Source organism: Seriola dumerili, unplaced genomic scaffold, assembly GCF_002260705.1.
Source record: "Seriola dumerili isolate Sdu_G_001 unplaced genomic scaffold, Sdu_1.0 BDQW01000147.1, whole genome shotgun sequence".
NCBI lineage: Eukaryota > Metazoa > Chordata > Actinopteri > Carangiformes > Carangidae > Seriola > Seriola dumerili.
This window is the reverse complement of record NW_019174402.1, coordinates 1,844,018-1,871,941: the sequence shown is the minus strand read 5'-3', so window position 1 is coordinate 1,871,941 and position 27,924 is coordinate 1,844,018. Positions and strand designations below refer to the sequence as shown.

General features: G+C 42.0%; 2 protein-coding genes across 5 annotated transcripts; one reads left to right on the top strand and one right to left on the bottom strand.

Moving 5' to 3' along the window:
• The first annotated feature begins 208 nt into the window (after nt 1-208).
• On the top strand, nt 209-22,000 carry LOC111225174 (engulfment and cell motility protein 3-like). 2 transcript variants are annotated; one of them, XM_022749869.1, is made up of 21 exons: nt 209-455; nt 4,738-4,846; nt 7,185-7,225; nt 7,350-7,422; nt 8,659-8,709; nt 9,002-9,171; nt 9,766-9,865; nt 9,969-10,120; nt 10,411-10,489; nt 11,394-11,444; nt 11,595-11,717; nt 12,178-12,300; nt 12,418-12,522; nt 12,618-12,726; nt 12,850-12,986; nt 17,461-17,624; nt 18,327-18,439; nt 18,533-18,637; nt 18,784-18,863; nt 18,976-19,056; nt 19,210-22,000. In XM_022749869.1, exons 2-21 carry the CDS (start codon nt 4,769-4,771, stop codon nt 19,420-19,422), a joined length of 2,148 nt encoding a protein of 715 aa, XP_022605590.1. In that variant the 5' UTR covers nt 209-455; nt 4,738-4,768; the 3' UTR covers nt 19,423-22,000. The 2 variants fall into 2 exon arrangements, with proteins under 2 accessions (XP_022605590.1, XP_022605591.1); XM_022749870.1 differs by lacking the exons at nt 209-455; nt 4,738-4,846; nt 7,185-7,225; nt 7,350-7,422 and adding an exon at nt 7,937-7,986 and having other exon boundaries at nt 19,210-21,999.
• Nucleotides 20,119-27,330, bottom strand: lrrc29 (leucine rich repeat containing 29). Of its 3 annotated transcripts, none has more exons than XM_022749871.1 (11): nt 26,975-27,330; nt 26,656-26,757; nt 26,397-26,531; nt 25,258-25,437; nt 24,151-24,456; nt 23,648-23,864; nt 23,267-23,424; nt 22,956-23,171; nt 22,646-22,858; nt 22,328-22,545; nt 20,119-22,194 (listed from the first exon to the last, which is right to left on the bottom strand). In XM_022749871.1, exons 1-11 carry the CDS (start codon nt 27,026-27,028, stop codon nt 22,026-22,028), a joined length of 1,968 nt encoding a protein of 655 aa, XP_022605592.1. In that variant the 5' UTR covers nt 27,029-27,330; the 3' UTR covers nt 20,119-22,025. The 3 variants fall into 3 exon arrangements, with proteins under 3 accessions (XP_022605592.1, XP_022605594.1, XP_022605593.1); XM_022749872.1 differs by having other exon boundaries at nt 22,060-22,172; XM_022749873.1 differs by lacking the exon at nt 25,258-25,437.
• Nucleotides 27,331-27,924: the final 594 nt, after the last annotated feature.

The following is a 27,924-nucleotide window of genomic DNA, read 5'->3' as shown; positions in this document are numbered from 1 at the left end:
TGAATAGACAATCTGTCATGGAGGTATATAGATGGAACTAAATGCCATGAAACAAATAAAAGCGTGATGTTTTTTTTTTCATACGAAATTTTCTCAAAACATAATTTCCACGCCGATGCTTATATTAAAACACCATATGCACTAAAGGTTTTATTTTGAAAGTAATAACCGGAAGACATTTGTCTTAACATCGCTAACTTGCCCCGACCCGCGACCAAACGACTCCAACCAACCCGGAACTTTTAAATCAACTAATCATTCCTGAAAACTTGTTTCGAGGAGTTTCCTCCTGCTTTTTTTTTTTTGTTCAGATGTTTCTTTAAGAAAAAAGTAACTTCTGGACACTGAGCGTTGTTCCCTCTGAAGGAAAAAAAAAAGACAGCTGCAAATGTTTCTCGCTCCGACTGCGGCGGTTCCTGCAGGACAGTAGCCCTCGACTTGTCTTTTCAAACCAGGTAGGACGCAGTCAGAGGAAAAAAAGCTCTGCAGCTGATTCTCACATTTCTTTTCACAAACCTGTCGCGATTCCTTTCACAAAGCTTTGGCAGCAGCCATATCAGTTTTAAATTGAAAGTACTAACAGTTCAGGTGCTGTTTTGATACTTATTTGCACGTACGTGTTTACTTTTACTTCTAACTAAATCAGCTTGAACATTGTTTGGTGGTGAACATTTGCAGCACCACATGCCTTTACTCAACTAGCGTTCAGATGCACTTACATTTATTTGTGTAAAACAGAATTGAGATATTGTCATAAACGGATTACTGTATGCAGTCTATCCGAAAGTATGAAAGTCTGATTCTACTAAATTACAGTACAAAAAAAAAAGGGGGGGGGGGGTTTTGGGGGCGGGAGGGGGTCCCTGTCAGGTTAGGAATTTCAGGCAGCTGAGAGCTCCCCCTTTCTCACACACACACACACACACACGCAACACACACACACACACACACACACACACACACACACACTCTCACACACACTTCCACAGAGGGGAGGGGAGCGTGTCAGTCCAGGGGGTCTGAGACACACATTGGGTCTGCAGGCAAACAAAAGGTCTGGCCGTGCCTGTGGTTTTAAGCTTAATGAAGCAAACTGCTCAGAGAAGAGCACAGGCACTGAATATGGTGGACATTTCATTTTACGTGCCCCCCCACCCCCACCCCACCTCCTCCCTTATCTTTAAGAGCGTGGGTCTGTGAGACAAGGTTTATTTTTTATTGCGGGGAACAGTCTATCTATTTATAGTACATACATAGATATTTATTCATTCTTAAATTAAATTTTTCTGCATTGTAACTGTCATAAATTCCCGTATCTTAATAACTTAGTAATACAGAAACAATTTATCAACTGAGTAAACTGAGTTTGGACAAAATTAATTGATTATCAAAATTGTTGCCAACTAATTTTCTGTCAATCACCTAATCCATTATTTTACTACTTGTTTTGGCTCTAGAACTCTAGATAACCTTTTATTAACCTGTGTTAATAAATGCAATGAGGTTTTATCATACTGAATCACTGTATTAAAAGTAGTTTACCAACACCATAACTTCTGTTTTAATGCAGACAGGCACATACAGACTGTTGTTTCAGCTTCCACAGACAGGTACAGACACTGTCTGACACACTCTCTTCAGTGGTTAACCTCTGTGGAGACTGAGATGGAAACCTCCCCTCTCTATTCTGCTGAGTTAAAAAAAAGGAAACATTGACGTACTTTCACATTTTTACTAATCAGCAGCTTTTCTCATGAGCTGAGGTGTACGACATACACAGGGCCAATTTGACAGTATTTAAACTGCAAAAAATCTTCCTGAAGAAAAGTGAAATAGTCTCAGAGTTTTTGAACATTTTAACATCCTTTTTGTATTTTTACTAGTACATTCTTCATCAGGTTGTATTACCAGCCATTTAACGTGATTAAATGTAAAATAGTATGAAATTCATTTGATGAAATGAGTCAATAGACAGATTACAACATTACTAAACTGGTTTTGTTTTGGAAACGAGCCGAGGCTCAAAGCACGAGCTAAAGTTTATTGTTAGACTAGTTGTAATGATGGGAGAATGTCAGTGAAGGGTGAGCTTTATCCAGTCTTCCATGAGGTCTGGAGCATGTACAGACAGGTCGTGATGACTGTGGGCTAATGGTGCTTTGTTGTCGTCATGGGTAAACCAAGAATGCTGGACGGTGGGAAAATGTAACTTGAATGTTTTAACTCTCTGGATTGGGTAATCTGACTTTGGTAATTGCAACAACAGAAAATCAGTATAATCTTCGTATTATGATATTAGGCAACAAATTATCTATTTTTGTCATGGTAACAGCATGATAGTTTTGGCCTCCTATTCTTCAAGACAATTTTCTAATATTAAAAGAAGTTGAAAAAAATGAAAGCCTCTACCTGCTTGGTTGCACAGATGATAGTTTCTCAAAATCTTCGTGTGTGTAAACATCATTAGATAGCATAGTCAAGGAAAAAAAGTGATTGTAAAACCACCTTCATTTCACATCTTTAATCTATAGCCACGCTAGCAGCTCTGTGAGTGGTACCTTGAGCTAAATGCTATCATCAGCATGCTGATGATGTTTGATGATGCTGACGATGAACATGATGTTTAACAGATATTTTTACCATGTTCACCGTCTTACTTTAGCCATCAGCATACTAACGTTTGCTTATTGGCTGTAAACACAAAGCATAGCTGGGGCTGATGGGAGCATCGTTGGTTTTCCAGGTATTTGCTTTTAACTAATGCAACTAATTATTTTCATTATCTATTAATCTGTACATTATTTTCTTGGTTAATTGGTTAGTTATTTGTCTATAAAACAACAGAAAAGGGTGAAAATGCACATTACAAATTCCCAAAGCCCACTGTGACGTCTTCAGATGTCTTGAAATTTTCACAGCCAGAGTGTAAGTGGCTGATTTAGAGCTTTTTAGGGCCTTTAAAATGTTTGTGATGTTTGATTTTTGTCAGCCAGATATAGAATTAGTTTCATTTTCCAAATTGCCAGCCTTTTGGAGAACTCTTTTTTTTTTTTTTTTTATAAATTGTACAGGTCATATTCATACAGTTTAGCTTCTCATACAGATCAGCCAAATATTCATTCAGAAGGGGAAACGAAATGCAGCGTCCAAACACACAGCTGACTAAGAAGCCACAATTTTTACAGTGTGTATTTCCCCATTAATCCTCAACCTATGAAGAATTGTTTTGACAAAGCCACCCCTCCTTTCACTCTTTGTAGTGCAACCAAACCAATAATTTGATGTTCAGCTGATATTTTCAGTTTCATTTTATCATTATACAGCTCAGACAGACACTCAGCTTAAAACCCACAGGCAGTCAGATTTTGTCCCTGAATTTGCTGACTCATAAGCTGCAAACAAACCTTCATTCCCCCAAATCTCTTTAAGATTAATAAGGCTGCAAACCGCTGTTGTTATTTGTTGGAGGGAAGTTGACCTTTGGCACCAGCACCAATTTACCAGAATGTTTTCAGGACCTCAGGGTTGTCTTCATCCTCTGGTCCATGTAATTTATCCAAAAACAAACGTGGGAATGTGTTGTTTGTTGTATTTGCATCTTTTTGTTGATCAAAATCTTCTTTCCTGCTCTGCCCCCATTTTCATTCCTGCTTTGAAAGCCTTCTACATCAGGAAAGTCGCTGCCTCAGGCCAAGTGAGGTGAGAAGACCGTAAAGGCGTGTGGTTGTTTTGACAGGAGTATTGCTTTGAAACCTGCCATAAACTGTGAGGTCTTTCTCTTTGAGAGTGGAGTGAAACTATGCGAGCTATCCAACAGATCATACAGAGGATGGGGGTTATTAATCACAACGAACACAAGCGGGCACAAGCTCAACCGTTTTTCTTTCATCGCGAGCTCGTGAGTGTACAAAAGAATTTAGATCCAACTGTATTGTTTCCATGTGCTGAGAGCGAGGGAGAGACGGAGAAGGACGAGGAAGGGGGAAGGGTTGGAAGCACAACAACAGCTTCTTCTGTATCCTCTGGGAATGCCGTCTGAAGGCTGCGGAAGAAGTTTGTCTGTGAGTTGGAAGGGGGAGTGTGAACAATCCACAGTGCGTGTGTAGACAGCCCTCTCAGCTTTACTCAGTACACCATAAATACACAGTGAAAGAGGAACACAGTGTTCTACAACTTCATATTGAAAACGATAGTTGCTCTGACAGCCATGAGTCATTCATGAGGTGAACAGAATCATCAGCTCTCCTAAAAAGGAACCTGCTCTCGGGTTGGGTTGTTTTTGCTGTATCACGTTTTGAAATCGCCGAATTATTATTCCGTTTTGCACAGCAGCACAGCTCAAGTTTCTGTTGTTAAAAATCCAACTGAACAGTTTGACTGCTCCACATAGGCCTACATTTTTGTTGATTTATGTAATGATCAGTGTCCAATTTATCTCTATATATCACACTTAGAGCTCATGTTTATAGCTCAGCCTGTGAAATAAGTCTTCTGCTTTTTTTTTTTTTTAGACCCATCGAATACAAGCTCATTCTTATTTTGGTCATAATTTAACTAAGATTTTCACATAGCTATCATTGTGTAAACAGGACAGAAGAGCTGTTTTATCTGGCTTGTTAACCAGTTTTATTCTTGGGAGTTCTTATCTACACATCCTTCTTTCATGAAGTCATCATGAAAGAGAAATATACTTATAACACACTCTATAATGACTTTTCTGTCTTTTATTATCAACAGCCAGAGAGTGGGGGAGTCGAGAGGTGCCAAAATGCCACAGCAGAAGGACATAGTGAAGATAGCCATCCAGATGCCTGGGGCCTACCCCCAGCTCATACAACTGGACCAGGTAACACACACACACACACACACAAATCCAAAAACCAGTAAAAAAAATGGATGAATGAGGTTTGTCACTCTGGTTGGTAATAATTAGAAATAATGTAACAATAACTTCGTCATATAAAGAGAGACTCTCTGTCTGTTCTCAGACGTTGCTTCAGTTGGCTGCTGAACGCTTTGACAGTGAACTACCATGGGAATGTCTTGCCCTCTGCTGAGCCTTTTTCAGGCAGCACTTCCTCTTAGTGTGCTTCATTTGCTTTAGACCCAAAGACCGCAGGGATGATCTCCACACTAAAAGGGATAGGTCAGATATTTGTACTTTGGTTGTCATGAGTTTGACTGGTAATGTTAGCTCAGGCGTTCTGTGGTTTGAGACAGAAATCTGCAGCAGCACTATGGGCCAGCAATGCGTTTTATACACATACCACATCCCTAGTTACTGTCATGTTGCTCTTGAAGTTAATGCAGCGTGATGTAGGTATAAATAGATCTGAGAATACAACTGAATCAGAGAATGTTGTTATATCTCTTGGATTTATTTTTTCTGTGTTGTTCTGTGTCTTAAATTATCTTTGGTGATCAGATGTGCTGCTGCTCAAGCTGCCACATCACCTGGTGATGCCTGACCAAAAGGCCTGGCTGCTTGACTTGATATCCATGCCTTCATACAACTCAAACTCGTCAATTATAATTATATTGTTGAGCTTGATAGAGGGGGGGTTCTCAATCTGGGATCACTGCTACCTGAGAGGCTAAATTCATGGCAAGAAGACATCCAGGCAAATTGTAAAGATGTCTCTTCCCTTAGTTTTTTCACGCGGTATATGTAAATGAGAAATACTATACACAGGTGAATTGACTGTTTAAAGTGGTGATTCACAGTCAGATTATATTTAGTGAAGCAGCCTAAAAACCTTAACAACAAGGACATAATATTTATGCCAAAAAAAAAAGCATTTGTGTGACTGTGGTATGTGTCACTATTCCCACTTCCTTTCTGGTATTGTTTGATACAGCTGCTGCAGCACAAGATATTTACAATAGCTGAATAATGCCAAGTCTGGTGTGTATGATAGTTAGGCTGATGGGTCGGCTTTTTACATTTTCTTTTGCGATCACCCTGCTGCACTCCACTTTTTAAATTCATTCATTCATTGAAATGTTTTGCTTAGCCGCCAGAGGAGCCCCAAATGTCTGATATGATATCTAATAAAACAATGAAAATAAAATAAAAGATTTTAAATTTTTTTCAGTTATTTTGCAAATTGTTGATTTAGTTATATATATTTTATACAATAAATGTATATATATATATTTTATCTTATAATATCTTTTTTTATTAATTCCATATTGAACACTTTTGAGTTTGCCACACCCAACTGTTGGTTTTGTTTTGTCAGCTTTAACCAAATGTGATGGTGGGGAAGTTTTCCTTGTGTTTCCCAGAAATTTTGGGGAAGTTGTACATCTTTGCGCAAGACACTATGCATGAGATGTAGTTTAAACTGTACACCAGACAGCAGGGGTCTGTGTTCACAGTCATATACTGTACAGCAAATGAGAAAGTTTGAACGGAGAGAGAATGGATTTAACAGGTACTTACTGACAGCTAATTTCAACAGTTGGAAAATGCAGCACAATTGAAAATTCAATGGGCGCAGATCCTAGTTTTAAGCCCTACTACCTCAAACAACATTTCATGACTTTGTGTTGTGTAAAGAGCACACCAACTGAACATTCAGGAGTACTGATTTGGATGTGAATAAATGCCCATTCTCTACCCAAAATATTTTTATTGTAGATCACAACTAATCCTGCCCAGGAAAGAATCCCTCAAAAACGTCTTATTGGCCCTGCCGTCTTCATTAAACACATCTGATCAGTCGACCTTCTTGGCTGCCACTAATAACAGACCGTTTACTGGGTCTACCACAGAACCCGAAGACATTTTGATTGGTTGACCGCGGGGCTGACCACTAATGGCAGGATAGCTAAGAGTCAGACATGGAAGTAGTCTGGCTTTTATTTACGTACAAAGAGGGATCTGGGCACTGAGAGGAACATTGTTTAAAAAGCGTTGGGGAGCTCTTGGATTTCCTCTTCTCAGCAAACAGGGTTTGCAGCCAGCGAGAATAGCTGTGGTACCATGATCCCATAACAGCGTGTTATTACTGAAGCATGTGTTCAGCTCCCTGATGGAGGAAATACTTTGATTGTAGAGTCTGCTAAGTCCTGTTGTTATGACCCACATGTATGCAGCAGGTGTGTGTTTTTGTGATATGTAAATGCATTTGCCTTTTATGTGTTTGTGATTACATACAGTTTGTTGTGTCTCTGTGCAGAAAAAGCCTCTGTCTGCTGTCATAAAGGAGGTGTGTGATGGGTAAGTTGATGATGGCTCTGATGTCTCTCTGGTTGCATTTGACATCATTAAACTTTTTGTGGTATTTTGATAGTTAATATCCGTATGTATGTGTGTGTTTGTGTGTGTGTGTGTGTGTGTGTAGCTGGAATCTCGAAGGTCCTGAGAACTACGCTCTGCAGTACGCTGATGGAGTGCAGACGTACATCACTGAATCAGTGAGTCACATCTACTTACACATCAATACAAATATTTGTCCACACCGGGGAATCAGTCTGGTGAATGTCTGAGCACAGCTTGAAGACACTGAGCAACAGACCTGAGTCAGACCTGCAGATGTTTCTATGTTTAAGATGAGGAGAGTGTAAATCTCTGTGAGATATCAAATCACAGCAATGAATCAGACACGCTACTCTATCAGCACATGGTGACCTCTGTCTGCTTTTGTTTGTATTTCCTTTGCATCTGAAAGTACGTAAAGTTACTCAAGACAGGGCCCAGCTCTCACAATATCAATAAATTGTGAGACCGACTGAAAAATCAACAGACAGAGGGAGAGAAAGAGAAAAGCACACAGAGCTACACTCTCTGCCCTCCCCCTCTTTTGACTGTAGAAGTCATTACAGTGCCACCAGAGAAATGTGGAGAAAGATGCTTTATTTATTGTAGAACATTTTAGCGAGACGGTCAATATAGTGTTGCTGTTAAGAGTGTGAAACACACAGCAGGGTTGTACTTTTAGCTCTGCTGGAGTTGCTACAAGGATGTTCACTTTGAAGTCGGTGAGTTTGTAGTAAAACGCAGATGTTTCCGCTTTTTGATGGTTGTGTGGAGCGCTTACCTTGATTGCACGCGATGTAAGAATGAGATCATTTCCCTCTTTCAGCAGCAGTTTGATTCAGAAATATCCATGTGAAATGGATCCCTGTAGAAACCCTGGCAGCCGTCTTGAGGATGTCTCTTTACAGTCAGTCTTGACACCTGGCTTTCCCATCAAGGCAAAAAACAAAGATACATTGCTGATCATGTGAATCTGCAACAGCCTGACACATCTTCACAATTTTAAACTTTAAACTTCTTCACAGTTTTAAACTTTTCTTTGACTGTGTTACCTGGTCCAGTTGTATGAGCTGGGGGTAGGCCCCAGGCATCTGGATGGCTATCTTCACTATGTCCTTCTGCTGTGGCATTTTGGCACCTCTCGACTCCCCCACTCTCTGGCTGTTGATAATAAAAGACAGAGATAGAGTCATTATAGAGCGTGTTATAAGTATATTTCTCTTTCATGATGACTTCATGAAAGAAGGATGTGTAGATAAGAACTCCCAAGAATAAAACCGGTTAACAAGCCAGATAAAACAGCTCTTCTGTCCTGTTTCCACAAAGATAGCTATGTGAAAATCTTAGTTAAATCATGACCAAAATAAGAATGTTTGTTTGTTTGTGTGGTGCAGAATCGTCTGGACATTAAGAACGGCTGCATTCTGCGACTGACCAAGGCACCGGTGAGTCTGCAGACATCAGGCTCTCAGCCACTTTCCTCTTTCATCTCCCTCCTCTCACATTCTTCCAGCACTCTGTCCCTCACTCTCTATATCACTCTTTTATTTACAATCTGCATTGCAGCAAATTTACAGAATTAGTTTCCTGGCAATAGAACGAATCAGCATTGATCCGTCTCTGCCGCTGCAAGTAGCCAGGTTTTAAAGAACAACAACACCATGAATAACTAGGAATGGAGGAAATTGTTCAGTATGGTGTGTTTAAGCATAGGTGTTTCTTTTTGCATGAACGCAGGGTCGCTGCGCAGAGGACTTGTTCAAGGGCATCCAGAGCTCAGACTCAGGCGTGCGCTGTGATTCGCTGAAGGAACTGGCGAGTGTTTCCACAGACGTGACCTTTGCTCAGGAGTTCATCAGCCGTGACGGACACCTCTTATTGGTCAAGATAGTAGAGGATTCTAATGAGTTAGTACTCTGTGTGTCTCTGTGTGTGTGTGTGTGTGTGTGTGTGTCTGTGTGAGAGAATGGGTGTGTGTGTGGGTGGGTGTCTGTGCTTGCATACCTTCCTTGGATGGGGTGGAATGCTGTTCACATGATAGATGTCACTGGTGCTGAAGGGTTAAGTGGTTTCTGCACATGTAGCAGCATATCCCTGCTGAGTTAAACATGTATAGGAAAAAACACAAGGAGTGGTCCTGCTGAATATATTATATAAGGCCACAAATATGAGACTATACTCTAGGGAAAGAAATGGTTCCTCCCATTTGTTCCTCACTCTTCTTCAGTTAAAGCCTTTGTTGATTTGTTGATTTTAAATTTGAACCATTCCTATGATCATAGATCGCACTAACAAGCTTTACAGTAGCACAATAAGCTGAATCCTTAGTTCTCTGTGACACATTGGAAATGTTTTAGAGCACATTAGCATACATATTTACACTTTACACAGTAATTGAATTATTAAAAACACTCCAATGGCTGTTCAGATTCAGTGTGTGTGTGTGTGTGTCTGTGTGTAAATTTACATTATATTTATTTCTATGTGTCTGCTTCATCCAGGAGTAATGTGATCATGACCCACACACTGACAGGCTTCATGGAACTGATGGATCATGGGATAGTTTCTTGGGAGAACCTATCGTCTGTCTTCATCAAGAAGGTGCCGTATCTGTCGCTCCCTGTCTTTTGTTTTGTCACAGATTTGGTGTTTATGTGACCGTAGCTGCATTCTGTCTTAAGATTCCCACCTTCCCTCCTTTCAGATTGCCAGCTTTGTCAACGCCAAGCCGACCGATGCATCAATACAGCAGGTGTCGTTGGACATCCTGGAGAGCATGGTGCTGAGCAGTCACAGCCTCTTCCTGCAGGTCAAACAGGAAGTCACCATGGAGAGGCTTATCGCTCACCTCCAGGTGTAAGTAACAGATAGATTTGGACTCACTCGTACTTAAAACTACCGTTCACACCTCCGTGTGGCGATGAGGTGGCAGGCTGATGAGTCAGTATCAGTATAGTCTCTGTAAGAGGAAGTTTTCAAATATGTAAAATACTGCTGATAAAACAGCTGTGAGGATTGAAACCTCGAAAACAAGAACATTTTTTAATCTCATTGTGTCTCTTTTCTCCCCAAACACACCTTTTCATACAGCTGTAAAATGTTGAAATGGGAGTTTGTCTCACACCCTCCTCTCTGACTTCTTTCAGGACAAATCAGCAGATACAGACTAAAGCCATGGCCCTACTTATGGCCCTACTACAGACAGCAGGCGACTCCGACAGACAGGTGCTGCTGCAGGCTGATGCTTGCTTTCTGACATTGTTCCTCTTCTCCTTATAGCTGTTCAAACTCACACGCATGCAGTTGAATAGGTGTTTAGGTTGTTTCCTGAATGTTTACTTCTCCCAGACGGTGGTGCCTGCGGCTGTAAAACAGTACGCACTGCGCATTTTTCAGTTTCATTTGTCTTAACCCTTTACTATGAGACATTTGGGTACTCATGGGAAGCTGTGACACCCCAAGCTGTGAATGGCATGCATGTGACTTAGGGTAAAGGGTGTTTATTTGCACCAGCCGGACCATTATTGTACATAAGAGTCAGAGTCCTGCGAGCATCACTTCTGCCAGACAGCTGGAAATGATCCATCTATCTCATTCTCTGTGGTCATATCAGCTTCTCTGCAGACAGTCGAGGCTTTCTCTCCCTGTGTTCGGTTCCTGCTCCTCTCTTATTGTACGGAAACAGTTGCTTTATTCAGCCCGTCGTCTCTTTTCTCTCAGGCTCTCATTGTTACTCTCTCTCTCACTCACACACACACACACACACACACACACACACACACACACACACACACACACACACACACACACACACACACACACACACACACACACACATACACACTTCCTTTTTTACAGTAAATCAACAAATCCACCCCTCTTATCAGTGTGACCAACCCAAGAGAAAATTTGCCCTGAACAAAATGAGGTTGAGTCAGAGAAGCATGTACCAGCAAGTGATCGTTTCGTCACAAGGGTCAAAGTCCCACACAGACGAACCCTGGTCAGGCCCACTGGTCCGTTACCGACACTATATTGCCACCCCATGATAGAAACATGTCATTGCACCTCAGCGACACATTTTACTTTTTTTTTGTGCTCACCTTGTTCCTCGTTCTCTCTTTTCCAGGAGATGTTTGCATTCCTAAATAAGAAGAATCTCCGTCAGTACATTTATAAGGTAAATTATCTTCTTAATTACATTGTCATTTCATATAGTTTTCTGTATCTCATTGACAATACAACAAAAGAAAACCTCTTTGATGTGCAGCTGTGAATGTGAATAAACCGACACTTTCACCTATTGAGGGAAATTGTGTGTTTGCTGCAGAACATCATCCATAGTTCTGGTTCAGTCCAGGACGAGATGGCCCACTACCTCTATGTCCTACAGTCAGTTACTCTGAATCACCTGGAGCCTCGCATGAGGACGCCTCTGGACTGTTACAGCCAGGTGAGCTATAACATCAAGTGTCCAAACACTTTCTCTCACTTCCTGTTAGACACACACACACAAACATCATTATTAACAGTTTAGGTATTAGATCATTTGATTTCTAGATCCTTCTCTGAACCTTAAACTGTTCATGGATAAAAAGCATTAACTCCCTGATGATTGAAGATCCTGATCTGCACCTGAATTGAATCAGCTGTTCCTTGGCCCAAAGCCAGCGTGTTTATCTTTATGGGTAAATCTATTAATCTTTCATCTTACTAAGTTATAGACTAATTTACATTCTTAGTGGAAATGATCAGATATACCATATGAAGACTATGTGAATGGGAGTGATTGAAGTATGGAAATATCATTACTGATGGTCTGTTACGTGACCAACAACACAACAGCTTGAAACATTTAAACACTCTAAGAAGTTAGCATCCATCTCTTACCCGCGTCTTCCCCCCGACACCAGGAGCAAAGAGACATCCTTCACAGTTTGCGGCAGGCGGCGTTCGAGACAGAAAGCGAGAACAGCCTGAGCCACGAGAGGCGACGCTCGCTCTGCGCTAAAGAGTTCAAGAAACTGGGCTTCTCTGTGAGTGTCTGCTGTCACAGCTTATTCTGTGAAGTTTGTCCATCAACTTCTGTCATATTTCTCTCAGTGACATTATTCATATTTGCATTAGTATCGTCTTTGATCCTTTCCTTTCAGAACAATAGTAATCCTGGTCAGGACTTGGTACGGACACCTCCTGGTCTTTTAGCTTTGGACACCATGTTTTATTTTGCCTCACGCTATCCTGATGCCTACAGCAGGGTGAGTATGATTTACCTCTGTTTAAAGAGTTCAGTGTTTTTTGTCTTTGTCTCCTTTTGTGATTAGCTAAGTATCTAATTGTTTCCAACTCCCAGTTTGTTCTGGAGAACAGCAGTAGGGAGGACAAACATGAGTGTCCGTTTGCCAGGAGCAGCATACAGCTCACACTCATCCTGTGTGAAATTCTTCGCATCGGAGAGCCACGTAAGTTGACCTCCTGCTCCTGCCATAACATTTCCTTTAACCTCCAGTCAGACCATCTCTAAGACTGAGCGTCTTTCCTTTGTTTTTGCGTTTGACCTCCGTCCTCTCCATCTCTTCTCGCAGCCTCAGAGACGGGATCTGACTACCACCCCATCTTCTTCAGTCAGGATCGGCTCATGGAGGAGCTTTTCTGTGTCTGCATTCAGCTGCTCAACAAGACCTGGAAGGAGATGAGAGCCACACAGGAGGACTTTGACAAGGTACAATAGTCAAACATAGCATAGCATAGCATAGCATGGTTTGCTTCATGTTCAGTCCAGGGCAGCAGAGAAAGAGCTGGAGGACTGCATGCAGGAACGATAACATCAAATGAATCCATCTTTCTTTAGGATCCCATTGAATTATGAAGTATAATGACCATAGATTAAAATACCCAGAGCCCAAACACCAATTCAGCTCCCATTTCCTTTATGGTTATAACAATATTTCCAGCGTCCCAGTGTCCATCTCAATATCCACTCAGGAAAATCTCTTTTCTTCTCAAAGGACCCAGCTGGAAGAATACTGTGTGTAAGGGCAGATTACTGAATAATCAGTCCACAACACAAGCTGCTTCCTTAAGTTACAGTCGGTCACGTTGTCCACTGTAGCCATACAATTAAATCAAAACTGTCATTGCAAAGTGATCTTGTGAGGAAACAGGTTGAAGGACCAAGCTGAATTCCATGAATGCACAAGTTTTTCATAGTCAACGAGCCATTTGATCGTTCTGATGAACGTGTGTGAGGGTGAGAGTTTTCCCACACAGATGGGAAAGATTATGGCTTTGCTGAGAGAGGTTTTTATGCTCTACAGTCTCTGCTACACCGACAAACGGCTGTTGAATCGCTGGTCCGGCGTGGCTCGACGGTTAGACGACCGTCACTGTGTGTGTCTAAAAAAGTAACATGGGGTTTTTCAGACCCAAGCCTACATGGCCAGAACTGGTCTGCCTCATGCAAATCCTGCAAACAAACAAATCCTGTGACATAGCAACACCGTGCTTCGCATCCACACGGCCAGACAGGCCACAAATACACTTCCATACATGGTCAGAATAATGTTGAAAGCACCGTCGCCTTGTATCTAATCACGGTCTCATTGTTCTAATCCGTGATGTTTGTTGGTTTGGGACTCAGCAACAAAGCAGTGATTACCTCATTCTGTGATACAGTCCTCAAGTTGTTTCTTCTCTTGAACAGAAGCATCATGAATCATGTGTAACAGCCTAAACAGTTCAGAGTGAAATGTATCTCATTTTAAATGCATCTTTGCAGGTGTGACAACAGTTAACAAGATAAATCAAGCCCATCTTGAGTTGTATTAATGAACTGAGAAAATCTTATTTAAGCAAATCAATTTAAATTTAACAAAAGAGCAAGCAAACAGTAGAAATTCAGCCTGTTTTATGGTGGATTTGTGGAACTTTGTGCTTCTGTGACTTTGTACAGGTTGATTCTTATGCTAACTTTCCCCAAACTGCCCCCACAGACAGCATTTAGAAATACACAGTGACTTTAACACCACAATGAAGTACTAGTCCTATGGTAATAGGTTGAGCCAAGCCTTGAGCAGCGGGGTCTTGTCTGAGAGAAATATTGAGAATCCAGCAGCCCTGAAAGAAAGAGTGGTTGAGCTTTTGTCCCGAGTCGCATTTCAACATCACACACAGCCGTCCGTCATCAGAGTACTCTCCTGACAGTCATAAAACTCAGTGACCTTTTGACCTGTCAGGAGCAGCCCAGTGTCCTGAGCGCCAGGACAGCAGACCGGCCTTTTGTTTTTGCCCACGGCCCCCTACCCAGGGTGCTTTGGGGCAAGGACAAAGGGGCATTAGGTGGACAAAGAGAAGCGTGGTGGGCGGCAGAAACAGAGGGAGAAGGAAATGGGGAAAACAAAGCGCCCAGGGCATCAGCAGTAATTACACAACAACAGAGGGAACGTAAAACCTCTGGAAACAATATGAAAGGGAGAGAATGAGAGGGTTGGACTGCAGCGAGCAGATTGGGAGAGAAACCAAAGAAAAAAGAAAAAGAGAGGAGGTGGTGGCAAATGTGATATCGCAAATTTAGGTTTCGTTACTTAGAGAATGAATCGGATGTATTTGTGTTGGTGCGTGTGTGAGACTGCTCCACAACAACACATCCTCCCTCCATCCAGTCACGTGAATGTATTTGGTTAGCTCTGTACACCCCCTGTGATAACGGTCATCCTCCGCAAGCAAGCGAGCGCGCACACACACACACACACACACACACACACACACAGATATACGTATTTAGCATACATGCACGTGCTGCAGGGTTTTAGGGAACAGAGACAGCTGCCAGTCATTGCTCCTATTGGCCAGTTGAGCTAAATGACAGAGGGGCTGGACAGGGGGTGTGTGTGTGTGTGTGTGTGTGTGTGTGTGTGTGCGTGTGTGTGTGGGAATATCAGGGTGTCTGTTTACAAAACACCCAGAGGCCTGCACCTCTCCTGTCATGTAGGTGATCTCTGTCTCTCTCTTCCTCACTTTCACCACTTGTCACCCCCATCACATTCCTCTGATTGTTGAAGATATTCAACAGATATTCGAGGTTGGGATTGAAATATTTGGCAAATTAGTCGACTCTGAAGGATAAAAGATGGAGGTAAGATTCAGGTTTTTCTTGTGTTTATTCTTGGCTGTGAGGAGTTTGTTGTTCTGTAGTTAACTGTGTGTAGTTCCAGGTGTAGTACAAAAAGTAGCACATACTACAAGTTGTTAAAAAGGTGACACTTCACACCAGAGAGGATTTATAGAATCCGAGCTGAGATGACAACAGTGTGAAGTGGCGGTCTGAAACTCGTGTCATGTGAAAATTGCCGGACACTGAGGTTATTTTGGCTCATGGGACTTGAGCAGTCAGTGACAGAGTGAAACTGTAGTCGCTTGTTTTGTGTCCCTGCTTGTTCACACAATATAGAATGACAGTCTGGATTTCACTGTCTGTGCGCTGCCAGATGGGTGGACTCTCATTCTCTGTGGTCGTAAACAGTTTGGTCACATTTAAAAAAAAAAAAAATAAAAAAACCCTCAGTAACAAGCCTTTTGTCTTCAGCCCTCAAGGAAGAAGTATGTTTCTGAATTTGCATCATGAGATTGCCACAGCGCTGAGATATCCACTTTTGGTTTTGTAATGTATGTAAATAACTGAGAAGCAGGTCCTCTGTAAGCAAATGATTATTTGTATAACAGCACAAAAGAGAAATCTGGACAGAACTTGAATGGGTCAAATTACACTTTAGTCAGTGATTGCTCACAGTTAAAATGGGTGTGAACAGGAATGATGTGGGTCAGCAGAGCCGCTTGTGTGTGGACAAATAGTGCTGGAGTTTGCTTGGCCCTGTAGCACTATAGATTTTTTACATAGATTTTCCACTTTTTCCAGCCGAGGCGCGAATACTGAAGAGAGCTATAGATTTTACTCACAGGCAAGCGCACAGTTTGACCAACTGCCCTGAGCTCTCGTTTCAGGGTAACCAGGGTCACCCCCTGTCTCTCTGTGTGAGCATCAGTTTAATAAGTCATGCAGAAAACACACACGCACACACACACACACACACACACACACACAAATCACACGGGTATAGTGAACGCTGAGTCAGTGCTACTGGAGGAACTTGTTTACAGATTAGTTTTTACATTAAATGTGTATTAGATGTTTAATCTGCAGTTAAGGATGAACCAGAGGATGGTTGGTATGATGTTGGTGTTGGTCACATGTTGCAGTTAATTAGGTTAATGAAGAGCGCTGGGCCCTGTGCGTGGGGTAAGAGTGAAGGTATAGAGTTACTCGATTTGACAGTGTGAACCAGGACAGACTTGGCTCTTGAATTTAAATCCGCTAATAGAAATAGGCGGGAAATACATATGAATGGATCTGAGCCAGTGGGTGTGGCTTAGAAGGAGTAATGAACGACAGCGTGGAGGAGAGGAAGTGAAGCGCTCGTCCTGACAGAACAGCCAGTAAGCTGTGTTTATCTTCTATCTATCAATCTATGCTCCATGTTGTGGCCTAGTAAACAGCAAGAACTTGTTGATGTGGGTTTTAAAGGTCAAAGGTGATGGTTAGGGACATTTCATTCTTAACAAATATAGTATGGTACGCACCGTATACTAAGAAGTGCACCAGGTGTTTCCTGTATTTGCGTAATTTTTACATAAATTATTCCTGTTTGGTCACAACTTTGACCTTGCTGTGAAGTTCACCTGGACTTCTGCAAATTAGAGCATGTAGGTTCACCTGTGGCCACGGGAACAGTATGTGTTCATCAGTGAATGATAAAGAAGATTGTGACTTTCAGTCAAAAACGATCAAAAATTTTGAGTTTGAGTAAATAATACAAAATACAACTGGCTTCATACGTCATTATTTGAATTTATACAGTGTTTCTTTTCTGTGGTTGGTGGCTTCTGATGATGTGTACATGTTGTGAACGGTGTAACATTCCTCAGAGGGGTTATCTTACCACAACACGGTTGCTTTCCTTTTTGAAGGCCACTTCAAAGACATCTCCAAAACAAGGGGAAGTGTTAACTGGGGAGATCTGCATGGGACAAGATATGAGTACAAGTCAACAAAACTGAACTGAACATTGCTTTTCCAACACCTGTCACTCATCCTTCAACGATACGTAACCATCTCTCTGTCCCGACGTCTCCGTCCCCAGGTGATGCAGGTGGTGAGGGAGCAGATCACCAGGACATTGTCCAGTAAGCCGACCTCCCTGGAGCTCTTCAAGAACAAAGTCAACGCTCTCAACTACAGCGAGATCCTCAAACTGCGGCAGACGGAGCGGCTGCACCAGGAGGAGACTCTCGCTCCGCCTGTGCTGTGAGTTGCAGGATGAACCAGTTCACATGTGCACCTCCTCGTTGCCTTGTTTATCCTTTATCCTTTGCTTTAGCTTTCTACAGTTAATTCTGAGCCTGACACAGGAAATCAGATCACTGAAGAGAGTGAGACTCTAGTCTAGAAATAACATTCTTTTGCAGAGGAAACGCTTAGATTCATGTTCGGACTGGCTGCGAGATGAAAGCTTGTTAAGATCAGCCTTCAGTCTGGCCTTGTGATGCACACAGCATTCAGTTTTTGCCTATTTATAGATAGTTGTTATATAGATGGTATTAGCGGGTTGAGACAACCTGATCAGCTGCTCTAATGACGACTCCAGATAGTTTCCACCCTTATAGAATCAGCTGATAGGTCAGCAGCCATACTGTTGTTGATTATACAAGTGTTTGTCACTAAACACTGAGTGTAACAGTGTGCTGCTGTGTGGGTCATCCATGCAGGTTGGGTTTATGGTCTGAAGAGGTGCTGCCTGTGCCGTGATCCTCATTTGATTTCTACTGAAAATAATGATGAAAAAAACTCTGCGATATGGGGATATGTTTTATTTACAATTTCATGACTTTCTTATTTGCTGTTTGTAACCAGATCTGCAAACTTGAGTTTCTTCAGTGGATTCTAATGTAAAATGACGAAGCATTTTGTTAAGTGTGTGTGTGTGTGTGTTTTTTTTTTTCTGTCCAGTGAGCTCAAAGAGCGCCTGAAGCCAGAGCTGCTCGAGTTGATCCGCCAGCAGAGACTCAACAGGCTGTGTCAGGGAACGATGTTCAGGAAGATTAGCAGCCGGCGCAGACAGGGTGAGAAGCAGGCACACACACAACAAGCCACACACCCATGAAAGACAGTAGGCTGTTTCTTCTAATCTTTGTGACTGGCCATTTTTCTCTCAGATAAACTGTGGTACTGCCGCTTGTCGCCCAATCACAAAATGCTTCACTATGGCGATGTGGAGGAAGACACGGACAATCCGCCAATAGAAACACTGCAAGAGAAGAGTGAGTTGAAGCTGAGATGGGGCTGCACAGATGTGAAGATTTACAACTTATCTGTATTTAAATTACTAAACACGAGCCCTGATTAAAGTATTGAAATGATGTTAACTTGATTTTCTGTGTTCAATACTCTCTGCTTTCCTTCTCAGTTCCAGTAGCAGATATCAAAGGCCTGCTGACAGGAAAAGACTGTCCTCACATGAAAGAGAACAAAGGCAAACAGAACAAGGTCAGTGGCTCTCTTTATCTTCTCAGATTATGGATACACTCTCATCCTGTTAGTATACGTAACAAACGAGAAGCCTCACTGTGTTTGCATGTGTGTTCCTCCCTCACTGTAGGAGGTGCTGGACCTGGCATTTAGCATCACATATGATGTCGAGGAGTACAGTCTGAACTTTATCGCACCCTCCAGAACTGATGTGAGTTTGGCCCTGAATTAACCTACGTCGCAACGTTTCCAGATATTGACCAGGAACATTTTCCTCTTCATCACAGATGCTTCTTGTCTGTGTTTGTCTTATAATTACTAGTAAGAATATACCGTGTACTTACTGTCTTTCTTCCTCTGTCAGTTCTGCCTATGGACAGATGGGCTGAGCGTTCTCCTGGGCCGGGAGATGAGTAGTGAATCCATGCGCAGCGAGCTGGAGATCCTCCTCTCTATGGAGATTAAGCTGCGCCTCCTGGACCTCGAGAATGTCCCCATCCCCGACAGCGCGCCGGTAGTCCCCAAACCTCCGAGCAACTACAACTTCTGCTACGACTTCAGCCAGACTGAGCAGTAGAGCGTGTGCACAGGCTGGAGTGCAACTAGGATGTGCGAATGTGTAAATATATGTGTTTGTATGTATGTGTGTGTGTGTTTGTGTGTTTGTGGTGAGATTTGATCTGTGCGTCCATGCACTTATTAACACAGATTTATAACCCTGACATTAGAATTTTCTTCTGTGGCCTCATTCTCTACATCCAAGTGAAACTGAAAACATGGAAAGAGTCTCTTAAACTACAATAGCGGTTGTGGGTAGGAATCGCTACCAAATGGCTCTCAGACGGATTAATGCTGCAGATTATCACTCCCCAACTGGGATAGAAGTTTTCTTTCTTTTCTCAATCAGTTGATGTTCAGCTGTCCTCATTCCTGTTCCTCATCTGTCTGGAAACATCAACAAATTCCAAAAACAGAGACTTGGATAAATGAGATTCTTGATGTTATGAAATACCACTGCTCAAGTAATGGTACTTTAATTTTGTTGTGTAATCAGTTTTATATTTCTAAATATATCTAAACTATGTATGATACATGGAATATTCCTGTGTGCGAGGCTGCTTATTACTGGTTGGCGCTGTAGACGCTTTGATCTGGTTGTGCTCATTTCTCCTAAATTCTTGTATTTTTTTTTGTTTTTGTTTTTTATTAATGGGCATTAACTAGAACACAGTGCTTTTTCAAGATGTGGTACATGTCTGATTCATTTCCAACATGTGATATAGAACTACATTATGTTTTCAATGTTGGACGATTTCTTTTGCTTAAATACACCTATAGGTACTGGCCTTTGTACGGATCCCAGTGGCTCAGTGATGATTACTGTGGAGCAGAGATGCTCCTTCTTGTTTTATAGCAGTGCAGATTTGCATTAGGTACTAAGCTGACTTTTTTTTTTTTCTCTTGTAGTGGTAAAGCCACTTGTTCCTTTACAACAATCAACAGTTTGAAAATTAGAAAGAAAACTTGTGACAAGTTTAATATCCGACCAACAATCATCCCTGTGAGTCTGTACGACACAGAACTGCATTGAACCCTGATTTAACTCTAACGGAATCATTTTATACAAGGTAAATATTATAATGTGATGCGCTCAATCTCACCATGCATTCAGTGGGGGCTGCAAGCAGCACAGAATTGACACAGATCTACAGAATATCATAGTGTGTGTGTGTGTGTGTTTTCGGCCTGTTTTTGGCATCGGGTTATTACATTTCAGCACGGTCACGACTTTCTTCTGCAGTGCATTCCTGACACACCACCCTCTGCGATGATGCTCACTCTGAGTCATGCGCTTTGGGTGACTTCACATGAATAAAAAGTTTGATTTATACTGAGAAAAAGAAAAAACTTGTGTTTCTCTGCTAGCAGTTGCCAAACTTTGGTTTATTTATAAAATCAACATCTTTTACACTTGATTCTTCATCTTTACAGTCTATATGTCTCCCTCTGTGACAGTCCGTCATGCCCTGTTACAACGGTACAAACATTTTCAATAATGTACATACTGTATAAAGGGGTATTATTTCTTTAATAAGACTACAGTGCTTGAGCAAGACCAAAAGAGGAGAGATTGGTCCCTTAGATGAATTCAAGTTAGTTCAACGCTACAGGTTGAGCCATTATTCTGTTTTGTTGATTTAAAAAAAGAGGAAATTATCAAGACAAAAATCAAAAGCATGTTTCCAAAGCTATACAGATGTGTGAGCATTTAAATCTTTCCTCCTTTTAGTGCTCAAAGCACAATAGAAATGTTCTCAATGTTAAGCAAAAAACCTGAAAGTCATCATGTAAAAACAATATAGGATCTGTCAATTAAAGTCACATGGTTCAAAATTCTAAAATGTTTATATTATCATATATATTAAGAATTAACTTTCAATCTCAATAACACTGTTTCTTATGGGACAGCTTCTGCTCGTGTTCTTGATGTATACTGTTTACCTTTTAACTTAGATAAAAGCACCTTGTCACTATAAGGGAATTAATATAACAAGCAAAATCTCTCATGTACGAGAAAACAATTCCCGTTCTCATTATGATTAGACAGTGTGAGAATATTTCTTAATGTGGCAGTTGTGTGTTTCAGTTTTGAGGAATTCATTTGATTTTATTGGGTACTTGTGCACAAACTAGGCACCTTGAAACGCCTTCCCTAGATGAAATCTGTGCCTTCAGCGGTGATACACCACATAAACTAAAAATAAATATTACACCAAAACGTTTTCCGCTTGGACTCAACAGTTAATGATCTTTGAAAGTGGCGGTTAGGATGGGTGTGTTTTCAGTCCGATACATTTTTGTCTACTTGGTCTGATTATTTGCATCCAAGCATGAACATACTTAGGAAATGTTTAACCAGACAAGCAGAAGTACTTCCACATTGGTTTTGCGCAAGTGGCACCTGCTCTATACGAGAGAGATTTAAAAAATAAATAAATAAAATAAATCACTTATAGGCTGACTTACAGATAACAGGTTTTACGGTAGCTCAGCCTGTAAACTGTCAACACTTCCTTCAATTCTTGTGCAAATTGTTGAGATGTGCAAAAGCTCAACTCATGGAGCAGGCTTTGGTCAGCAGGTTTTGTTATTGGTCCGGCAGTCATGCACGACATTCAGTCAGAGTGAAAGAGTAAGATCAGCCCCACCTATGAACTTGTAGTGGACGTTTTCCAAGAAGGGCAGCTGTGACTGAAGGAGGTCCATTGTTGTTACAGAGATGTTTTTGCACCTTGAGATGTCGAGCGTTCTCAGACGCTTACAGTGCTGCACCAGGACAAACAGGGATCTGTGAGGTTTAATGGTCAAAAGCTCAGAATTAATTAATTAATGTAATTAATTAATTAATGAATTATCTAATTATTATCTCTTTTTTATGTGTGTCTAGAGATACGTTAGATATGGGGTGTTGTGCCACTCACCTGTCAGTGATGTTATTACAACAGGAGAGGTAGAGGTGCTGGAGTCTGTGGAGATACGGCGCAGCCTGTGCCAACCCACGGTCGCTGATACCAGGACAGTGGCTGAGAGCCAGGCTGATAAGGCTGCGGCAGTGCCAGGCCACTGACGCCAAGCTGGCGTCAGTGATCTCTGGCAGCATGGAGAGAGACAGACGGTGGAGGTCTGGGTGGCGCACCACCTGGATAGAAGAGAAAAAACATCAAGTCACGATTTTTGTTTTTCGAACACTCTGCATTCCTGCTCCAAAATGACACATTTGTCTCTCCTCAGCCTCCCACCTGTGTGATGCTGCTGTCAGTGAGTTTGGAGCAGGCAGAGAGGTCCAGCTCCTGCAGCCTGTTGAGAGCTAAAAGGGAAGCTCCCGGCTGCTGTGTGAACTGCTCCAGGTCGTTCTGCGTCACCAGCTTGGGTCGCTCCTCAAAAGGCAGACGAGGAGGCTTAAAGAAGCCCATGTTGCCGAAGGTCCGGGTGAACCTGGGACCCTTGTCTCCCTGTGGAGAACAGTAGATTATTACAACAGCTTTGACAGGAGGAAGGAAAGGTCGTCTTTACTTCTTAAAACACCTTCCACCTGTCTGAAGTTCTCACCGTCTCATCATCAGGCTCAGACTTGGATGTTTCCACCATTCCTAGCAAACCCCAGTCTGTGACTTGTTTACACCAGCCAAGCCGCAGAACTACCAGCCTGTGCAGGTATGTGGCGATCGCACACACAGACAGGTCAGTCACGTTGACGCATGAGGTCAGGTCCAACTCACAGAGAGTGTCCCCAAGAAGCTGGGTGAGAGAGAAAACCGCAAGATCCTGCACAAAGAGGAGGGAAAAGCTTGTTTTTTTTCTTATTTCCTTTCATACAAATGCAGTTACACATGAAAACACAAACACAGACACTGACTGACCCTAATGTAGGTGCAGCTTTTGAGGCTGAGCGTCTCCAGCCGTGCTCTGGCAGCACTGGACCCCGTCAAGCCTTTCACCATCTCAGGTCCGCTGATGTGCAGACACTCAGACAGATCCAGACTCCTCAGGGACGACACAGACAGCAGGTCAGCGAGGCCTGTGGACGACACGAAACCACCGTTTAAAGAGTAACACATTTTCTAGCAGCACATCATCAGGACAAACATTAGATTTTAGCTGTTGTTTGAACTGCTGCGGGGTGTAATGAACACTGTGGCTTCTAATGGCTACCAGCAAGTCTTTACAGTTAGTTCTGTTATATTTACAAATGATTCTTTAAGTCTATGAGACACACAAAAGCAGAAATACACCATGGGCACCTTTTTCAGTGATCCTCCAGTCGCGGGACAGGGAGAGGTGCGTCAGTGACTTTAGGCCACCTGCTATGGCCTCTACAGACCTGCTGGTCAGCTCAGTGCAGGCACTGATGTTCAGTCTCTGAAGGCTCGGCTGGTGCTTCACCAGAGCCTCCACTGAGTAGTCGGTCAGCTCCTTACAGCCGTGCAGACACAGTTCCTCTAGGACCAAATCCTGAACCTGGAACAGAGAGAATATCAAGACATTAAAAATGACTTGAAATCCTACAATGGGTCTTCTATTAGGACAACCAATTGAAACTCTTTGTCTTCAACGAAGTTAAAGGACAAGCTAAAATCATCAAGACTCACTATTATTGAATTCTTAAGAATAAGTGCAGCTTCTTGTGTCTGTATAATATAAAAATAGGTATTGAGATATAAGCTGAGCAGTTTTATTTGTGAGGAATCCTTAATTGCTGCTCAAGCAGTAAAGAAGCTGTTGCAGGGATTTCAAGGATCCTGACCTGTGCAATAGTGCGTAGTGACTCAGGGGTGATGGAGGTTCTGCTGAGGTCCAGAGCTACAAGGGTGGATTTCTGCTCTGTTAACAACCTTTTCAAGTTCCTCAGTGACAGTAATGCTGACGAGTCCTCAACAGCCCCGACCGGGCACCCTCGATACGGGTCGAACTCGAAAGCGATATGGCAGCCGGCCAGCGAGAGCCGGCGGAGGCGCGGGGTGCAGCCGGTCAGCCGATTGAAGGTGAGGTCAGAGAGGTAGCGCAGGTCGGACAGGTCCAGCTCCTCCAGACCAGACAGAGCTGACCTGACCTGGAACAAGAGAATGATGTTTGACCTGAAAATGGACCATTACTACAGGTGGCAAAAACAATAAAGCTGTGCAAACACAATGCCAATAGAAATCTACTCTGGGGGAACTGGTGTGAAAGGTTTAATTTAATAATCACTGCCAACACCCTCTTCTTATCAGATGACTAAGGACAGAGCTACACAGCAAGAGAGCAGGTTTTAATGATGCTGCAATGGTAGAGAGCAGTAAATAAAGAAATGGTATAGTTGAGAAATAAAGGATTATGTGAACTGCAGAACAGATATAATGGTAGTACTGCCTTAATTTCACACCTTTTTAGGCAGATTATTATAGTTTTATCAATAAAAATATAATACCAAAAACAGTGCTGCATTGCTCATCAGAGGAATTTGATGTATACCTGGGTCTATCCATCTACTGTTATTATTTATATTGCATATTGAAAAAGTTGTTTACAATTGAATCAATTTAAATATGTGATTTAAAATCTTAAAAACACCAAATTGAAAGAATGCCACCGACTTTGTCGAAAAACTAACTGCGACAAAAACTAACATTGAACTTTATTTTAGCAGGTGTTTTTTTTCTCCATCATGATAGAATTTAGTAAATGTCTCTGACCACATTTTATTGTTAATATTTTACTTCATCTCCAGTGTCAAAATGCAGCATACCTACAGACATACCTGAAGATTACCCTAAAGGAACTGACATGTTGGCAGGACAGTCAGCTCTTCGGGTCTTATTGAAACAATGGCCAACCTCAAGCTGCCATCAAACTCTTACATAATATATAATACCTGCTGTCTGTGCTCCTCCCTGGAGAGGAAAGCTCCAGACATGAAGAGGCTGTCCAGGCCCCTGAGGTCCAGCCTGCGGAGGGAGGTGAGGCGAGGAAGGAGGGTCAGCAGTGAGGCCTCTGTTATACTGCTGCCAGGCAGGGCCAAGCTCTCCAGTTTAGAGCCCAGACACAGTCCCACCTGAAGAGAGAGGTACACTGTTTCATTCACTGGCTGCTACCTTATGGTGATGGTTATAGCGTCACCTAACTTCCTCATTTGATCTAACCCCTACATTGGTACACTAAATAAACACTGGTAGGGTTAGACTTTGTCCTCATATTTCTAGGCAACAATCATGGTTTTCTATCTTTTATATCTGTTGCTGCTGCTCTGAACTTTGGACCGTGACCACAACATGTCTATTATGACTATGCTACATCCTGGTCAGTAGTACAGGAAATTAAAATGGTAAGAGCGATAATCGCACCTAAAAAAAAAAATCAATCCTATTTAAAATTTCTTGTTAGACTTTCAGGAGGAGAGGCGTCTTTTCTTGCCTGGTGGCAATGTGTTTCCAAGATGAATAAAATCCACTCAACATTGTTCAACAGGTTGTTTTTTTTTTTTTTTCTTCAAAAGGCTTTCATAAGCCCTGGAGGTGAGGGAATTCTCTGAACCCGCAAAGAAGCATGTGATCATTTGAAGTGAAAACACAAAACTAAATTAAAATCAGAATAACAAGGTCTTCACATGACAGCAGTGATATAATTTTCAATGACAGAGGGAACACCTATCCAAACACTCCCCTATTATCATATATTTCATCCCTCCACTTCTGCTTTTTGACTCGTCTTGTTTAATCTTGAACCATAAAGAGGGATTTATTTCAGGTCTGCGAGTGTTCTTCAGTAAAATCACTATTAGTTCAATTTGACCACTTCTTAAGTTGAAGCTTGACCAGTTAGAAAATTTTACAAGAATATCTTTAATGAATAAAGCTGTTACTTTCCCCACAGTCGTCCAGTGAATGCTCATCTTAGCGTTAATCTTCAGATATGAAAAGTCCTGAGGATCTCAAAATGTGTCAGACAGTAGCTATCAATACTGAGGCTGATCAAAGTAGTGATGTATGTCTTAAATATGACGGCATACTGCACCTCCAGAAGCAGCGATCGGGACATACTGAAGCCATCGAGCTGGCTGATAACCAGGCTGCAGCGTGACTTGCAGCCCAGACCCCTGACCAGCTCCAGGGACGAGGCTGAAGCTGGGAAGCAGAAGGTGACGTTCTTCTACACGGAGAGAAACAGACAAGAGAGGAGACATGATGAACACTGGCGTGCACTGAATCTGCACCCTCTGACCAATATATTATCCACATTTATCATGCATTATGTGTCTCAGTGTGTAAATTACCTGAAAACGCAGGTCCTGGCTGGCATTGTACCAGCTGCGACAGACCAGAGAGGCTTCCTTTCTGTCTGAAGCGTGAAGAAAGCTCAGGATGTAAACTATGATCTACAGCAAGACACGGAAATACTGCATTAAAATTCAGTGAAGTCACTGATCCTGCAAGAGGTCTGAGGGTTACCGGACACCTTTTTATTTACTCAAATATCAGCATACTGTATGACTGTGCTGTGGCAGTGTGCCATATGCTCATCCACCAGTGGTAGACAGTCACTGTGGCTCACTGTGTTTCTGTAGGAAAGAAAAGGCCGTTTGTCTAACTCACCTCCACAGGCAGCTCAGGTGTTTCCTTAATGTCCTCTCCATCGCTGTCTCCCATCTCAGCTTCTCCTTAGTTACTATAAAGATCTCCAGACCATCACAATTCAATCAGCTAGCCACCCACTGGCTAGCTGCACAACTTAAAGAGCTGTAGCTAACTACCTTTAGCCGTTAAGCTAATGGCTACAAAGTGAACAGAAACCCTAAACTCGTGTCATTCTTATCCGTTAACTAATCAATGGAAATTACCAATTTCAGATCAATGGGAGCTAACGAAGAGCTATGCTGCCCGCTGTCATCTCACTAAGCTACTTTACACTTTACCACAGGTTGTACATTTCCGTCGGGAGACTGGCTTCAGTTGGGTCAGCTGACCGGAGAGGGAAAACCTTGTGACGTCAGGGGGCAAATCATTGTGGGAAATGAGGTTTTTTTTTGGTTTTACCCATGCTCTCCAAAACCCACCATGACTCACTTAAAGACAGTTAGTACACCACGACCTACATATAGTTTCAGTTTATTTAGGTCAGTCTAAAACAAACACACACACAAAGACATACATATGTATAACACAACTTTAAGACCCATGATTGTGATAGATGATGCTATTTGATGTAGAGTTACATGAACTAAAAAGATCACATTGTATTTTCCAATAATTTTAAGAAATAAAATGTAATTAATAGTGTTGGAAACTAACCAAGTATATATATTAAGCACTGTACTTATTTTCAGTTGATCTACATCTGAGTATTTCCATGTGTGCCCCGTGTTGGCCCGAGCTAGCTGCTTTCACAGCAAACCCACTATATGTTGATGAATGAATTAATTGGTGGGGTTGCTGTGGAAAAACAAGTGATTCATATTAATGCACTAACTGAAAAAAAAAAAAAAACCTAGTCTACACACAAAGGGTGCAGGTTTGCATATGGAGGACAGAATTGGAGGCTACAT

What these genes read in the sequence shown, in the direction of transcription:
- LOC111225174 (XM_022749869.1), top strand. Translation starts at nt 4,769, where the DNA reads ATGCCACAGCAGAAGGACATAGTGAAGATAGCCATCCAGATGCCTGGG. An exon ending in TAGCAGCCGGCGCAGACAGG is followed by an intron (nt 18,440 to 18,532) that starts GTGAGAAGCAGG and finishes TTTTTCTCTCAG; the next exon opens with ATAAACTGTGGTACTGCCGC. An exon ending in TCGCACCCTCCAGAACTGAT is followed by an intron (nt 19,057 to 19,209) that starts GTGAGTTTGGCC and finishes TTCCTCTGTCAG; the next exon opens with TTCTGCCTATGGACAGATGG.
- lrrc29 (XM_022749871.1), bottom strand. Translation starts at nt 27,028, where the DNA reads ATGGGAGACAGCGATGGAGAGGACATTAAGGAAACACCTGAGCTGCCT. An exon ending in CTGACAGCAGCATCACACAG is followed by an intron (nt 22,546 to 22,645) that starts GTGGGAGGCTGA and finishes TCTTCTATCCAG; the next exon opens with GTGGTGCGCCACCCAGACCT. An exon ending in TGTAATAACATCACTGACAG is followed by an intron (nt 22,195 to 22,327) that starts GTGAGTGGCACA and finishes TAAACCTCACAG; the next exon opens with ATCCCTGTTTGTCCTGGTGC.